The sequence below is a fragment of the Pongo abelii genome, chromosome 13 (assembly GCF_028885655.2).
Source record: "Pongo abelii isolate AG06213 chromosome 13, NHGRI_mPonAbe1-v2.0_pri, whole genome shotgun sequence".
NCBI classification, from domain to species: Eukaryota; Metazoa; Chordata; class Mammalia; order Primates; family Hominidae; genus Pongo; species Pongo abelii.
The window spans coordinates 84,251,077-84,265,281 of NC_071998.2; the positions used below are offsets into that span (position 1 = coordinate 84,251,077).

General features: G+C 47.1%; 1 protein-coding gene across 1 annotated transcript; it reads right to left on the reverse strand.

Annotated features, from left to right (window-relative positions):
• Positions 1-1,858: 1,858 nt before the first annotated feature.
• On the reverse strand, positions 1,859-13,404 carry FAM120A2P (Putative uncharacterized protein C9orf129 homolog). Its single transcript, XM_054520249.2, has 3 exons — positions 13,315-13,404; positions 3,114-3,214; positions 1,859-2,898 (listed from the first exon to the last, which is right to left on the reverse strand). The coding sequence occupies exons 2-3, from the start codon at positions 3,189-3,191 to the stop codon at positions 2,608-2,610; spliced, it is 369 nt and encodes a 122-aa protein (XP_054376224.2). The 5' UTR covers positions 3,192-3,214; positions 13,315-13,404; the 3' UTR covers positions 1,859-2,607.
• Positions 13,405-14,205: the final 801 nt, after the last annotated feature.

Sequence of the window (14,205 nt, forward strand, 5' to 3'; positions counted from 1 at the left end):
GATATGGTTTGGCTGTGTCCCCACCCAAATCTCATCTTGAATTGCAGCTCCCATAATTCCCATGTGTCATGGTAGGTATCTGGTGGGAGGTCATTGAATGTCTTTCCTGTGCTATTCTCGTGACAGTGAATAAATCTTACAAGATCTGATGGTTTTATAAAGGTGAGTTCCCCTGCACATGCTCTCTTGCCTGCTGCCATGCAAGACATGATTTTGCTCCTCCTTTGCCATCCACCATGATTGTGAGGCCTCTCCAGCCATGTGGAAACTCTGAGTCAATTAAACCTCTTTCCTTTGCAAGTTACCCAGTCTTGGGTAATGTCTTTATTAGCAGCATGAGAACAGACTAATACAGACAACTTGCCAAATTAGATGGGCAAATCGCATTCTTCTCAATCGCTCCCTGCTGGAGGAACAAGCACCTCAACTGAGACGTGCCCCAGTCACCACCCACGTTCCCAAGTCAGCACCTTGACCTGGTTTCCACATCTCCATCACTAGCACGGAACTCTTGTTGGGGTCATAAAGCTTACTTATTTTGCTTTTGTCTTACTTCTTACCTATGTTTCAGAGTTCAGAAAGAACATTTACTAAGATGAAAACTGTATTGTACAGACACTTTGACCTTGCTGACATGAGTCACATTTTACAACAAAATGCACATGCCTTAGAATTCTAGTGCATAAGGGCTTCCAAGACCATCAAGCAGTTGTTCTCAAACTTCAGTGTGCAAAAGACTGACTGAGGTGCTTATTTAAAATGCAAATTTTGGGGCCCCAACCCAGAGATTCTGATTCAAAGGGTACTCAATATATTATCTTGTTAGAGGTTAATTTAAAACTTTGAATATTCAGTTGCAACTCTTTACTTCATTTTAGAGTTTTAGCATTGCACACATAGCAAATAAACATTTATTAATTTTATACTTCTCTGCACATACAGCAAATCAACATTTATTAATTTTATACTTCTTTGCCGTAAACAGGGTGTGCATCCCTGGATGGCAGTGAGCCCTTCAGTGACCTCTGCCCTGGGTCAACTGACATTCGTTCCCATTTTAAAGATGGACAGAGGACAGAGAGGAAAGATCACCTGCTTCAGGTGATACACCAGGTAAGAACTGGCATGGAAACTAACAACTACGTCTCTTAGATTTCTTACATCAGAAATAGATGTAACATCAACCAGCCCTGGTTATCTACTCTGTGGAGTTCACACTAAGGAAAAAGAGACACTGACTTAAAGGAAAGACATTTTCTTTCTCTCTTTTTTTTTTTTTTAAAATATAAGACAGTTTAAAGGGAGGGGAGGAGTACAAATTTAAGATTTCCTTGATCAGAATTTTTTTTTTTCACAGTTGGAGTTTTGCTCCGTCACCCAGGCTGGAGTGCAGTGGCGTGATCTCGTCTCACTGCAGCCTCCGACTCCCAGGTTCAAGCGATTCTCCTGCCTCAGCCTCCAGAGTAGCTGGGATTACAGGTGAATGCCACCATGCCTGGCTAGTTTTTACATTTTTTAGTAGAGATGGGGTTTTACCATGTTGGCCAAGCTGGTCTTGAACTCCTGAACTCAAGTGATCCGCCTGCCACTGCCTCCCAAAGTGCTGGGATTACAAGCATGGGCCACCGTGCCCAGCCTCTTCAATCAGATTTTAACCAACTATATATTTGTGAACTCATTTACTCAGGGGCACATAGTGTTTTCATTATTATTTTATTTATTATTTATTTATTTATTTATTATTTAATTATTATTATTATTTATTATTATTTATTTATTTTTTTTTTATTTTTTGAGACGGAGTCTCGCTCTGTCACCCAGGCCATAGTGCACTGGCGACATCTCAGCTCACTTCAACCTCCGTCTCCTGGGTTCAAACGATCCTCCTAACTCAGCCTCCTGAGTAGCTGGGACTACAGGCACATGCCACCACACCCGGCTAATTTTTGCATTTTTAGTAGAGACGGGGTTTCGCCACGTTGGCCAGGCTGGTCTCAAACTCCCAACCTCAGGTAATCCACCTGCCTTGGCCTTCCAAAGTGCTGGGATTACAGGCATGTGCCACCGCATCCAGCCCACACAGTGTTTAAAATACTCCTCTAAGGAAACAATTCCAGCCTGGGTCTAGGCAGCTTTCTAGGGTTTTGCTTGGGCAAACAGTGTTATTTCCAAAGTGTCCTGTGACCTGCTGAGTTTAGGAGGAGAGGAAATTCAGAGCTCCCTTGATCCAGGAGCCAGGAGATTAACGTTTCAGGGGTCGGCAGGGGGTTGCTGTGGTGGGTGTGAGTGGCACCACACCGGACAAATGCCCCCATGTTTTGGTCATCACACAAACCAGTTCTTGTCAAATTCCTCCCCAGAAAGTTTCCTGTGGCTCCAGGTCATGGGGCTGGGATGGTGCAGATTTTAAATCATGGAAACTTCAAGAACGTACCTACTCTTCCTCTCTCCTCTCTGTCCAAGGAGCCCCCATCTGAGTACAGACTGACCATCACCCACCTGCAATAAACTACATCTCTGAGCAAAACACCAGCTGGGCTGGCAGGTCAGAAGGCAGCTTCCCCAGGTCACTACCCGCCAGGAAGCACCCAGCGACCCGCGCACCACTCACTTTGTCGCCCCTCCGCTGCCCTCGTCGTTGTCGGAAGATGACGATGTAGAGGAGCCAGGAAAGTAGGCGGAATCCACGTGGTTGGGGCTGCCGCTCTGGGCCGGGTTGATGGGTGAGGACCGCTCATACAGCGGCGTGTGCTTCCCTTCGTGAGGAATGTTGCTGTAGCTGTTCTGCTCCGTCAGATTCTTCCCGCTCGTGTCCAAAGTGAGAGGTGCTGGCTCAGAGAGGCTGTACGGGTATGGACCCTGGCCCGGGGCGCCCCCTGGGCTGGGCACCTGTGGGGCCTGAAGCGAAGGGCACAGGTCACGCGCACGTGGCCAGCAGGACCTGACTCAGGCCCAGGCTGACGTTTCCTGGCTCATTTTTATTTCAATAAACACTGGCATCTATTTCACACATCAATTCAAGAGGTTAGGAACTTATTTTAGCATTCGCTGAAATTCAATGCATGCACCGTGTCTGAGACCCACCACCCGACCCAACGCAGGGAAGGCCTTACCACGGGCTTTGCTTGCAGAGAGGTCTGCGGAATGTTGAGCATCTGAGGAGGGACATGCGGCGGCACCATCCCAGGCATTCCAAACGGACCGGGTCTGGCTGCTTCACCAACACAGAAAGAAAAGAATCACACAGCTGTGAACAGAATGCGTTTTCCAGGGCATCCTGGGGGCCAGCCCATGGCGCCAGGGATCACACCCTCACCTGGCTCAGACATCGACACCACCATGGGTCCCACTTCTCAGAAATCATTACAAATTGCCATTTCACAGTAAGGAAAACTTAATTTTAGGATGCTCGATTTGATGGACTGGGGCTGGGATTCTAACTTTCCAGATTTCTCAGTGAACTTGCCATAGTGGTTCTGCTCTCCTGCACTTCCTGAGGGCCTCGGCTGTCCCTCTGCCTGCAACTCGGTGGGGATTCTCTGTAACTCAGTCTCCCCGCTCAGGGCTGCTCCTAGCCTGAGGTCTCCGTGAAACCAGAAGCCCTGGCAGGCATGAAAGGAACAAAGTCGGACCAAACAGTTTCCTTTACCTTTGTCAAGCAAGAGGACTTTTCTATTGAAAGTACATTGCAACTACCATTAGGTTCTCAGCTAACTAGTGAGTTTTTAAATATAAAAGGAATTGCTTTTCATTGTTCAGCAATTAGGTTACACACTTTAACACATATTACAAGACGAGTAATTTGGGATTCTGTGTTCTCTTAAAACATAATTTCATAAACCTGCCTGATGTATGCTGCCATGTGCTAGTCATCATTCCCACGCTACCTTGCAAATTGAAGAAATCTGTTAGGGGAGTGAAAGCCACGTGGAGGAACTGAAGCAGGACAGCAGGACAAGGAGCCGGGCCAGCCTGAAGCTGGGACAGAAGGCAGGGGCTGGAAGCCTCCACACTCAACACTGCATCTGGCCTTGAGGGGTCTAAGGACAGGAAGAGAGCTCAGGGGCCATGTCAGCCAACAGAAGTGAATGAGTGAGTAGATGGTGCCCATAAAGGGCTGTTCCAGAGACAGCACAAGACCCGCAGTAACAAGGACCGACTGGGGCCCAAACGTCAACTGCACTTTCAAATACCACCAGCAGGAAACAGGAGGACATGGGACATGGACCCCTAGGAGCTGCACTCCCTCTCAGAACACTTAGGTGCTGAGCGCCTATGATGTGTCAGGCCGAGAACTGGACTGGAGGACGCCAGGAGCCCTGAGGCGGTGTCAGTAAGACACATACTACTGAAGACACAGAGAAAATAGAAAACCTGTGTGAGACACAACAGATCCACCAAGTGCTCATATGTTTGCACCATCTCTTCCTTGGGTTTGTTTTAAATGTGGAAGAAAACCAAGCCTAGAGCTTTCTGACTCCAATTTCCCTCTTTAAGCAGTAGATATGCTTCTACAACCTCTTCATCTGAACACCAGGTGATATGGTTAGGCTTCACATCCCCACCCAAATCTCATCTTGAATTATAATCTTCATAGTCCCCATAATCCCCATGTGTCAGGAAGACACCAGGTGGAGGTAACTGGATCACGGGGGTCATTTCCTCATGCTGTTCTTGTGATAGTGAGTGAGTTCTCACAAGATCTGATGGTCTTATAAGGGGCTCTTTCCCCTTTGCTCAGCACTTCTCCTTTGTGCCACCTTGTTAAGAAAGTGCCTTGCTTCTCCTTTGCTTTTGTCAGGATTGTAAGTTTACTGAGGCCTCCCCAGCTATGCTGAACTGTGAATCAACTAAACCTCTTTCCTTTATAAATTACACAGTCCCAGGAAAGTTTCTTTATACTAGTATGAAAATGGACTAATACAATAAATAGGTACTGAAAAGAGTGGGGTGCAGCTATAAAGATACCTGAAAATGTGAAAGCAACTTTGGAACTGGGTAACAGGCACAGGTTGGAATTGTTTGGAGGTCTCAGAAGAAGACAGGAAGATGTGGGAAACTTTGGAACTTCCTAGATTCTTGTTGAAAGGCTTTGCCCAAAATGCTGATAGTGATATGGACAATGAAGTCCAGGATGAGGTGGTCTCAGATGGCGATGAAGAACTTGTTGGGAACTGGAGCAAAGGTGATTCTTGCTATGCTTCAGCAGAGACTGGTGGCATTTTGCCCCTGCCCTAGAGATCTGTGGAACTTTGAACTTGAGAGAGATGATTTGGAGTATCAGGTGGAAGAAATTTCTAAGCAGCAAAGCATTCAAGAAGTGACTTGGGTGCTCTTAAAAGCATTCAGTTTTATGCATTCACAGAGATGATTTGGAATTGGAACTAATGTTTAAAAGAAAAGCAAGCATAAAGGTTTAGAAAATGTGCAGCCTGATGATGGGATAGAAAAGAAAAACCCATTTTCTGAGGAGAAATTCAAGCTAGCTGCAGAAGTTTGCATAAGTAATGAGGAGCCAAATGTTAATCGCCAAGACAATGGGGAAAATGTCTGCAGGGCATGTCAGAGGTCTTCAAGGCAGCTCCTCCCATCACAGGCCCTGAGGCCTAGGAGGAAAAAATGGTTTTATGGGCTGGGCCCAGGGCCTTGCTGCTTTTTGCAGTCTTAGGACTTGGTGTGTTGCATCCCAGCTGTGGTTAAAAGAGGACAATGTACAGCTCAGGCCTCAGGCCATTGCTTTAGAGTGTGAAAGCCCCAAGCCTTGGCGGCTTCTACATGGTATTGGGCCTGCGGGTGCACAGAAGTCAAAAACTGAGGTTTGGGAACTCCACCTAGACTTCAGAGGATGTACGGAAATGCATGGATATCTAGGCAGAAGTTTGCTGCAGGAGTGGAGTCCTCATGGAGAATCTCTGCTAGGGCAGTGCAGAAGGGAAATGTGGGGTCAGAGCCCCCCCCAAAGAGTCCCCACTGGGGCACTGTCTAGTGTAGCTACGAGAAGAGGGCCACAGTCCTACAGACCCCCAAATGGTAGATCCACTGACTGTTTGCACCACGCCCCTGGAAAAGCCACAGACACTCAACATCAGCCTGTGAAAGCAGTCGGGTGGGAGGCTGTACCCTGCAAAGCCACAGAGGTGGAGCTGACCAAGGCCATGGGAGCCCACCTCTTGTATCAGTGTGACCTGAATGTGAGACATGGAGTCAAAGGATATCATTTTGGAGTTTCAAGATTTGACGGCCCCACTGGATTTTGGAATTGCATGGGGCCTATAGCCCCTTCATTTTGGCCAATTTCTCCCATTTGGAAGGGGTGTATTTACCCAATGCTTGTACCCTCATTGTATCTAGGAAGTAACTAACTTGCTTTTGATTTTACAGGCGCATATGCAGAGGGGGGGTTGTCTTGTCTCAGATGAGACTTTGGACTTGGACTTTTGAGTTAACGCTGGAATGAATTAATACTTTGGGGGACCGTTGAGAAGGCATGATTGGTTTTGAAATATGAAAGGGACAAGAGATTTGGGAGAGGCTGGGGCAGAATGATATGGTTAAGGTTTGTGTCCCCACCCAAATCTCATCTTGAAATTAATGCCCATAATCCCCACGTGTCAAGGCAGAGATGAGGTGGAGGTAATTGGATTGTGGGAGCAGTTTCCCTCATGCTATTCTCATGATAGGGAGTGAGTTCTCATAAAATCTGATGGTTTTATAAGGGGCTCTTCCCCCTTCACTTGGAACTTCTTACTGCTGCCTTGTGAAGAAGGTGCCTTGCTTCCCCTTTGCCTTCTGCCATGATTGTTACGTTTCCTGAGGCCTCCCCAGCCATGCTGAACTGTGAGTCAATTAAAACTCTTTCCTTTATAAATTACCCAGTCTCAGGCAGTTCTTTACAGCAGTATGAAAACAGACAAATACACTAGGGACGGGGAACACAACCCACGAACCACCACCTTTCACACTGCCTATCTGCCAAAATAGGTGAGGACAGAAACATTCCCCAAACTTTTGCTCCTGCTCCCTGAAAGCAAACATCCATGGCTGCACTCACAAGAGGCTCCCTAAGCCGATACTAGGGGTGATGAGACCAGGAGTGCAAACTTTGTCCTGGGCCCAGCCTCCTGAGAGCCAAGCATGGCCCACGGAGGCTGGGAGTGAGGCACAGATCATTGTTGACTGCCCCCAGAGAAGGACCAGGAATCTTACAGACTATGATCCTGTGTGAAGTTCCCACCTTCTAAGGGCTCTCACCTTACAAGCTCTAAAACACCATAGCCCTTTGATCCTGGCTCGCACCAAGAAAAAACCTTGGCAGAGCTTCCAGCTTTGTACTAAACAAAGAAAACTGCAGTATGAGAAGCTGGGAATAATGAGACCAGCATGTGTGTAGTCACAGACACCTCACACTTGCATGCAACACGCACACAGACACACGTGCACACAGGTCCCTGACTGAACAATAAGTCCACAGATCCATGCCTCTAAGGGATGTGTGTGCACAAGCAAGCACTCACTCATGCACAGGAGCAGATACACATAGGAGTGCACACAAACACATCCCCACACTTGCATGCATGGCACACACACACATACACACACAGGCATGCATGCCACACACACATGCACGGCACAGACCACACAAGAAGGTGTTCCTAATCAAAGAGTACGTCAGCTAGATCTGCACTTCTAAGTATGCGATCGAAGTCACTATTATTTCAAAAACTCGTTCACAGGTGATTCTGAATCATAGCCAGGTTTGGCCCAAAGAATATTACAAAGTCGATTCAAGCTCTAACAGTATAATTTAAATCAATGTAAAATGTCTAATGTATAACGTCTTGTGAGTATCCTCACATACCTAACTTTGTTTTGAGATGGAGTCTCACTCTGTTGCCCAGGCTGGAGTGCAGTGGCATGACCTCGGCTCACTGCAACCTCCACCCCCCGGGTTCGAGAGAGTCTCCTGTCTCAGCCTTCCGAGTAGCTGGGACTACAGCCATGCACCGCCACACTTGGCTATTTTTTTTTTATTTTTAGTAGAGATGGGGTTTCACCACGTTGGCCAGGCTGGTTTCGAACTCCTGACCTCAAGCGATCTGCCCACCTTGGCCCCCAAAGTGCTGAGATTACTGGCATGAGCCACATGCCCAGCCCTAACTTTGTAATAGTACAAATGTAAGGCTAGTCTCATGCAGCAGCAGCATTCCAGTGAAGATGATCATTTTTGTTTTTCTATTTTTGGCCATTACATCCTAAAACCTTCCTTGAAAGCACCAATTTTCCTCTAAAGCAAACGAACAAACAAACTATATTACAGTATAAAACCAAAGAATTCCAAGGAAAGAATATTTTCTAAAATCACATTCCAATCATTGACCTCAAATAATCCTCTGTATAGAATCCTATTCTATCAAGGCAGTCCAGTAAGTGAATTAATTTGTATGCATTTTCTGAAGGCTGCAGAAGTGCCTCCTAACCCAGGATCTGCCTCTGCGGATTCAGGCCTTCGTCTGTATCGGTTCTTGTTCTCCATGCCCAAGTGCAGCTGAGCAGAACACCGCTGTGTGTTTTCTCTACGACAAGAGGCATCTTTCTCAGAAGGGACACGGGCCTCCAGAGTGGAGGTCACACCACCAGTTTCTCACTCTCTTCCTTTCACACTTACTAGAGAGGTGGGCTTTTGTTAAAAAAGCATGCAGACTGAATACAAGAAGCGAAAGGAGGAAAAAAGGCCAAAAAAAGTTTATTATATTTCAAAATATTTCATAACTTTAAAATTAGTTTTTAAATAGTAAAAAGTTCCTTCAGAATGAAGAGAAAAGAAACATGCACTGCAGTCCCTCGGCTGTGCGATCTCAACTTTTTTTTTTTTTTTTTTGAGACAGTGTTTTGCTCTTGTTGCCCAGGCTGGAGTGCAATGGTGTGATCTTGGCGCACCACAACCTCCGCCTCCTGGATTCAAGCGATTCTCCTGCCTCAGCCTCCCAACTAGCTAGGGTTACAGGCATGTGCCACCATGCCCAGCTAACTTTTTGTATTTTTAGTAGAGACAGGGTTTCTCCATGTTGGTCAGGCTGGTCTCGAACACCCAACCTCAGGTAATCCGCCTGCCTTGGCCTCCCAAAGTGCTGGGATTACAGTCATAAGCCACCACACCTGGCTGCAATCTCGACTTTTTACAGCTCAGTTACCTACTTCCTCAAAAGACTCAGTTACGCCTATATGCGGCTGTGTGGCTTTTGCTCTGAATTAAAACAAGATATGATTCTTAAAGGAATGGTGTTAAACTGGAACCTCTTCTTAGAACTACAGTCTGCCTTACCCCAGTCCCCATTCCTAGCCCAACCTAACAAACGCTCATCCATTACTTGGCATATTATTCTGAAACGTTATGTTAAACAAAACAAAGAAGAGTACAAAGTAAGTCTTCAAAAAAAATATATACGGTCAAAAAAAAAAACTGTACGGGCAGACATTGTATGATTTTCATATATTACCCAAAAAATATAGCTTTGAAAATGTTGAGCCCAAGATTAAATAAGTCAATATAATCCTTGCCACCTTTAATTTTCATCGCCTGCAAACATAGACACGGCAAAATTTTCCAACCATTTTAAGCATGTGCAAACAGACATGCTTACTAAATCTCAATAGTCTACAGAAGATAAAAAGGTGTAGAAAGGAAACTGTCATGTGACCTGTTCCCGTTACACTACAGATCCAGTATCCAGAGAGGCAGGGTGGGGCCTGGAGCACAGTGGGAGGGCGCAGCATCTGGCCATCCTGTAGGGATAGGAGGCCCTGCAGAGCCGGTCTGGCTGGCTGAGCCTGGACTAAGACCAGGTGCAATGTCAGTGCCCAGGGAGGCAAAGGATGGAGGAGCAACTCCCAAGAGCTAAGAGCCTGGGAGCAGCTGATGCCAGCCCAAAGCCTGTGGTGCTGGCCAGACCCCAAGGGAAGAGCCAGAGGCCGGTGCCCAGAAGAGAAGGCCTGGTGACAGAAGGAGGCAAAACCTGAGGGATGATCAGCTTGAAGAAGGCTAAGTGCAAGGCCCATGAGAAGTAAGATTATGAACAGGCACGTCCTGCGTGGCACGTGAAAGAATTCAGAACAGCGGGAAAAATAAAACCACGGAAGCAAATTTCAAGTCAACAGAAACAAGAACTTTCTAAGAACAAGAGCAGTTCAACAATGAAAAGGGTTGCTTTACTGACTACTGGACTGCTCATACAAGAACATTCTACAGCAGGGAGCTGGGCTGAACTTCTATAAACATTCCTCACTCTCCAAATCCTTTCCATCCCTGAATGTGGATAGTGAGAGGGTAGACATCATGAGATACGGCATCATTCGAATCCACCCGGTGCCCGAGTCTCAAGTAGCAAGTTTTATCTAAATGTATTCAGTTCCTGGGTTTAATTAATCAGTTTGAACAGAATACTTGTACTGACTAAGCAAAGTTCAAGAAGGCAGAATAGGAACATTACACCTCATCAAGGCTGGTTACGGTGGCTCATGCCTACAATCCCAACACTGGGAGGCTGAGGCAGTTCAGACCAGGCCAGGCAACACATCAAGAGCCTGTTTCTACACACACTCACAAAAGCAACACAAAAAAAACAAACAAAAATCCCAAATCCCATTTAGGCACCGAAATGTGTTTTGTAAGTCTATGATGAAATAAGATACATTAGTTTCTGTCCATTTGTGGGTTTTGGAAAAGCACAACCTGAAAGAAAACTCTACCAGGTCTCTATTTTGAAGTCACTGGTAAACTGAACTGACAGTCCTCATTTGTAACCGAATATTGAAATGCCATTAACAAATACGACATTAATAAACCTAAAAGCATCCACTTTGGGAAGACACATGCTGCAGTCTTTTAAATAAGACAATAGCTCAAAGGAGGGTGTAGGTTCTTCCAAAACATCTGATTTTTAAGTTCAAAATAAAAATGACCTTCCAAAACAGCCACACGATCAGGCAGCCTGTGTCACTTCCTACTTCACACTAACTACCACAAACTCACTGAAAATGGAGCGAAAGGTCACAGAGCAGACGCTGAAAGCAAAACCCCCAGCACCAGCAGGAGAATCCAATTTTCTACTTGGGAATTGTGGACCGGAAGGGCAAGATGAGTGGCCTTTCTACTCAATGGGAGTAATGCCCTGACTTCCCTCTGGTGCCCTTTATTCTGTCAGCCTCCGGGGCTTAACATCAACATCATCTTCGTTAGCTTTAAAGATAAAAACTGGCCGGGCATGGTGGCTCACGCCTGTAATCCCAGCACATTGGGAGGCTGAGACAGGTGGATCACTTGAGATCAGCAGCTCGAGACCAACATGCTGAAACCCATCTCTACTAAATATAGAAAAATTAGCCAGGCGTACACACCTGTAATCCCAGCTACTCAGGAGGCTGAGGCAGGAGAATCACTTGAACCCAGGAAGCGGAAGCTGCAGTGAGCCAAGATCGTGCCACCACACTACAGCCTGGGCGACAGAGCGTGACTCTGTCTCAAACAACAACAACAACAACAACAACAAAACTGATAAAGATGAACAAGGACACATCTCAGAAAGAGCAAGCCCAGACTGGCATGTACAATACAGCCTTTAATTAAAAAGCAAAGCAATGCTATTAATTATCCCATAGGTATGAGGTGAGAAAATATAAAAACATGTCCAAGGGAGCTGTACATGACTTAGAAAGGCCTGATGCATCTCTTTTTTATAAAAGAATGATCTCAAGCACAGGTTGCCATTTATGTAACCTGAAGTAGGTACGCCACCACTCATTCTACTGTTCCTTCTATTTTTTGTTACATTAACAGGTTTTCCTAACAACCACAAAAAAAAACTTTAGTAAAAACCTAGGAAAGGACAAGTCTAGTAAGCAAAGTTATAGGACAAAGTGAGGATTTAATGTAAAACATTTTTAAGGAATGTCAAAATTCTAAAGTTATTAGTAAAATACGGCAAAAGTATAATATTGAATACCTGATGAAAATAAAATTCTTTTTTAATGTTATTTTTTATTTTAAGTTCTGGGGTACACGTGCAGGACGTGCAGGTTTGTTACATAGGTAAACACGTGCCATGGTGTTTTGCTGCACCTATCAACCCATCACCTAGGTATTAAGCCCAGCATGCATTAGCTATTTTTCCTGATGCTCTCCCTTCCCTCACCTCAACCCTCGACAGGCCCCAGTGTGTCTTGTTCCCCTCCCTGTGTCCATGTTCTCATTGTTCAGCTCGCACTTATAAGTTAGAGCATGCAGTATTTGGTTTTCTGTTTCTGTGTTAGTTTGCTGAGGATAGTGGCTTCCAGCTCCATCCATGTACCTGCAAAGGCCATGATCTCATTCCTCTTTTTATTTATTTATTTATTTATATATTTATTTATTTATTTATTTTTAGACAGGGTCTTGCTCTGTCACTCAGGCTGGAGTGCACTGGCACAATCTCAGCTCACTGCAGCCTCTGCCTCCCAGGTTCAAGCGATTCTCGTGCCTCAGGCTCCTGAGTAGCTGGGATTACAGGTGCATGCCACCATGCCAGACTAATTTTTGTATATGTTTTCAGTAGATGTTGGCCAGGCAGGTCTTAAACTCCTGGCCTCAAGTGATCCTCCCACCTTGGCCTCCCAAAGTGTGAGCCACCATGCCTGACCTGATCTCATTCCTTGTTATGGCTGCATAATATTCCATGGTGTATATGTACCACATTGTCTTTATCCCGTCTATCGTTGATGGGCATTTGGGTTCAAAAGTCATAATAATAGCAAAAAACATATTCTTGATGCTGACAGCAGGGACATGGCTAAATATGGCACCTCCACACTGTGGAGTATCATACCATCTCTGGAGAAAATAAGGAAGTCATCACCAGCTTCCATAATGGGCCCCACTTATGGGTCATAGTCCCCAGGCTTGGTCAGTCCCCAACCCCCAAGGCCGTCCCTGACCCCACTACTGAGCCCACTCCTCTGCAGGAGGCCCCTGGGGCTCTGCTCCTGCCCTGACCACAGTAGGACAGAAGGGCCACCGGTTGGGTCCAGCCGTCCAGCTGTCAGCCAGGCCTGGCCTCGGGCAGTGTGGGCCGCCATGTGGTCTCTTTCATGTTTTCACTCTTTCTGCCCTAGAGGACCTGCCTCCTTTGGTCCTTTTGCTAGAGCACTCAGCTGTCTCAGGCTGTATGACTGCAGAAAATCGCGTTTCAAGGGAATAAATCTGTAAGATTTTATGGTGAATGAATATTTCAACCTCTTTGGGTTACCGCATGGTCCATGCTGATCCCAGAGGCCTTTACTTACCCACGTAGTGTGGTGGCTGCAGTGACCGAGGCTTGCTGGTTCCAGAATAATGTCCGCTTGCTCTGTTACATCCCAGAACTGATTCTCAGGGATTGGGGGCTGGAAGATGCTCGGCAGGAGGCTGCGGCCGCGGCGGCGCTCGGCTGGAGAGAAGGTGGCGGCGTGAGGGTCCGGCGGCGCTGGAGACCCGGGGGTCAGCGGCCAAAGCAGGGTCGGGCTGGGCCCAGCGCGGGCTCCAGGCTGCGCGAGCGAGGTACCCCGGTCCCCGCCTCCGCCCCGCCTCAGCCTCCGCCCGCGAGCCACGGAGGGGAGGCGGCTGGCGGCCCGGGCCTCTGAGCTCCGAATCCTGCGCCTTTCCGCCGCCAACGGGCTGGGGGCCGCGAGGGGCGCGGGGAGGGAACGGGAGTTTGCAGGGACGCCTGGAGATCCGCTGCTTCCTCCTCTCGGCTTCAGTCTGCAGGCAGCTCTTCCCCACCAGAGCGCGTGGCTCCCCCGGCCGGGCTCGCCTCTCCCGGCGCCCGCCTCATTTGAAAACACGGCCTTTCCCACGCCCTTCCCGCCTGTTCCGCCCGCGCTGCGCTCCGCTCCTCGCTCCTCTGCTCGCCCTTCGCTCTCGGCGTCCCACACCATCTCCTTCCCTCGTCGACGGCTTCCTCTTCTGCTCCCACCCTGGTCTCCCACCTGCCTTCCAGCATCATCTCTTTCGGATGTCATTCCTCACAGTGAAGTTCTTCATCGAAACTGCCCCTTGCCGCCAGCACCCCAAATCTCCTGGGGGTCCATAAGCAGTACAGACTGGCCGGCTTTATGTGCTAGGTCGGCTCTTAAAAAATATACTTTAAGCCTAACGGCCTCAAAAAAAATTGTATTATCAAACATAGAGTGTGAAAA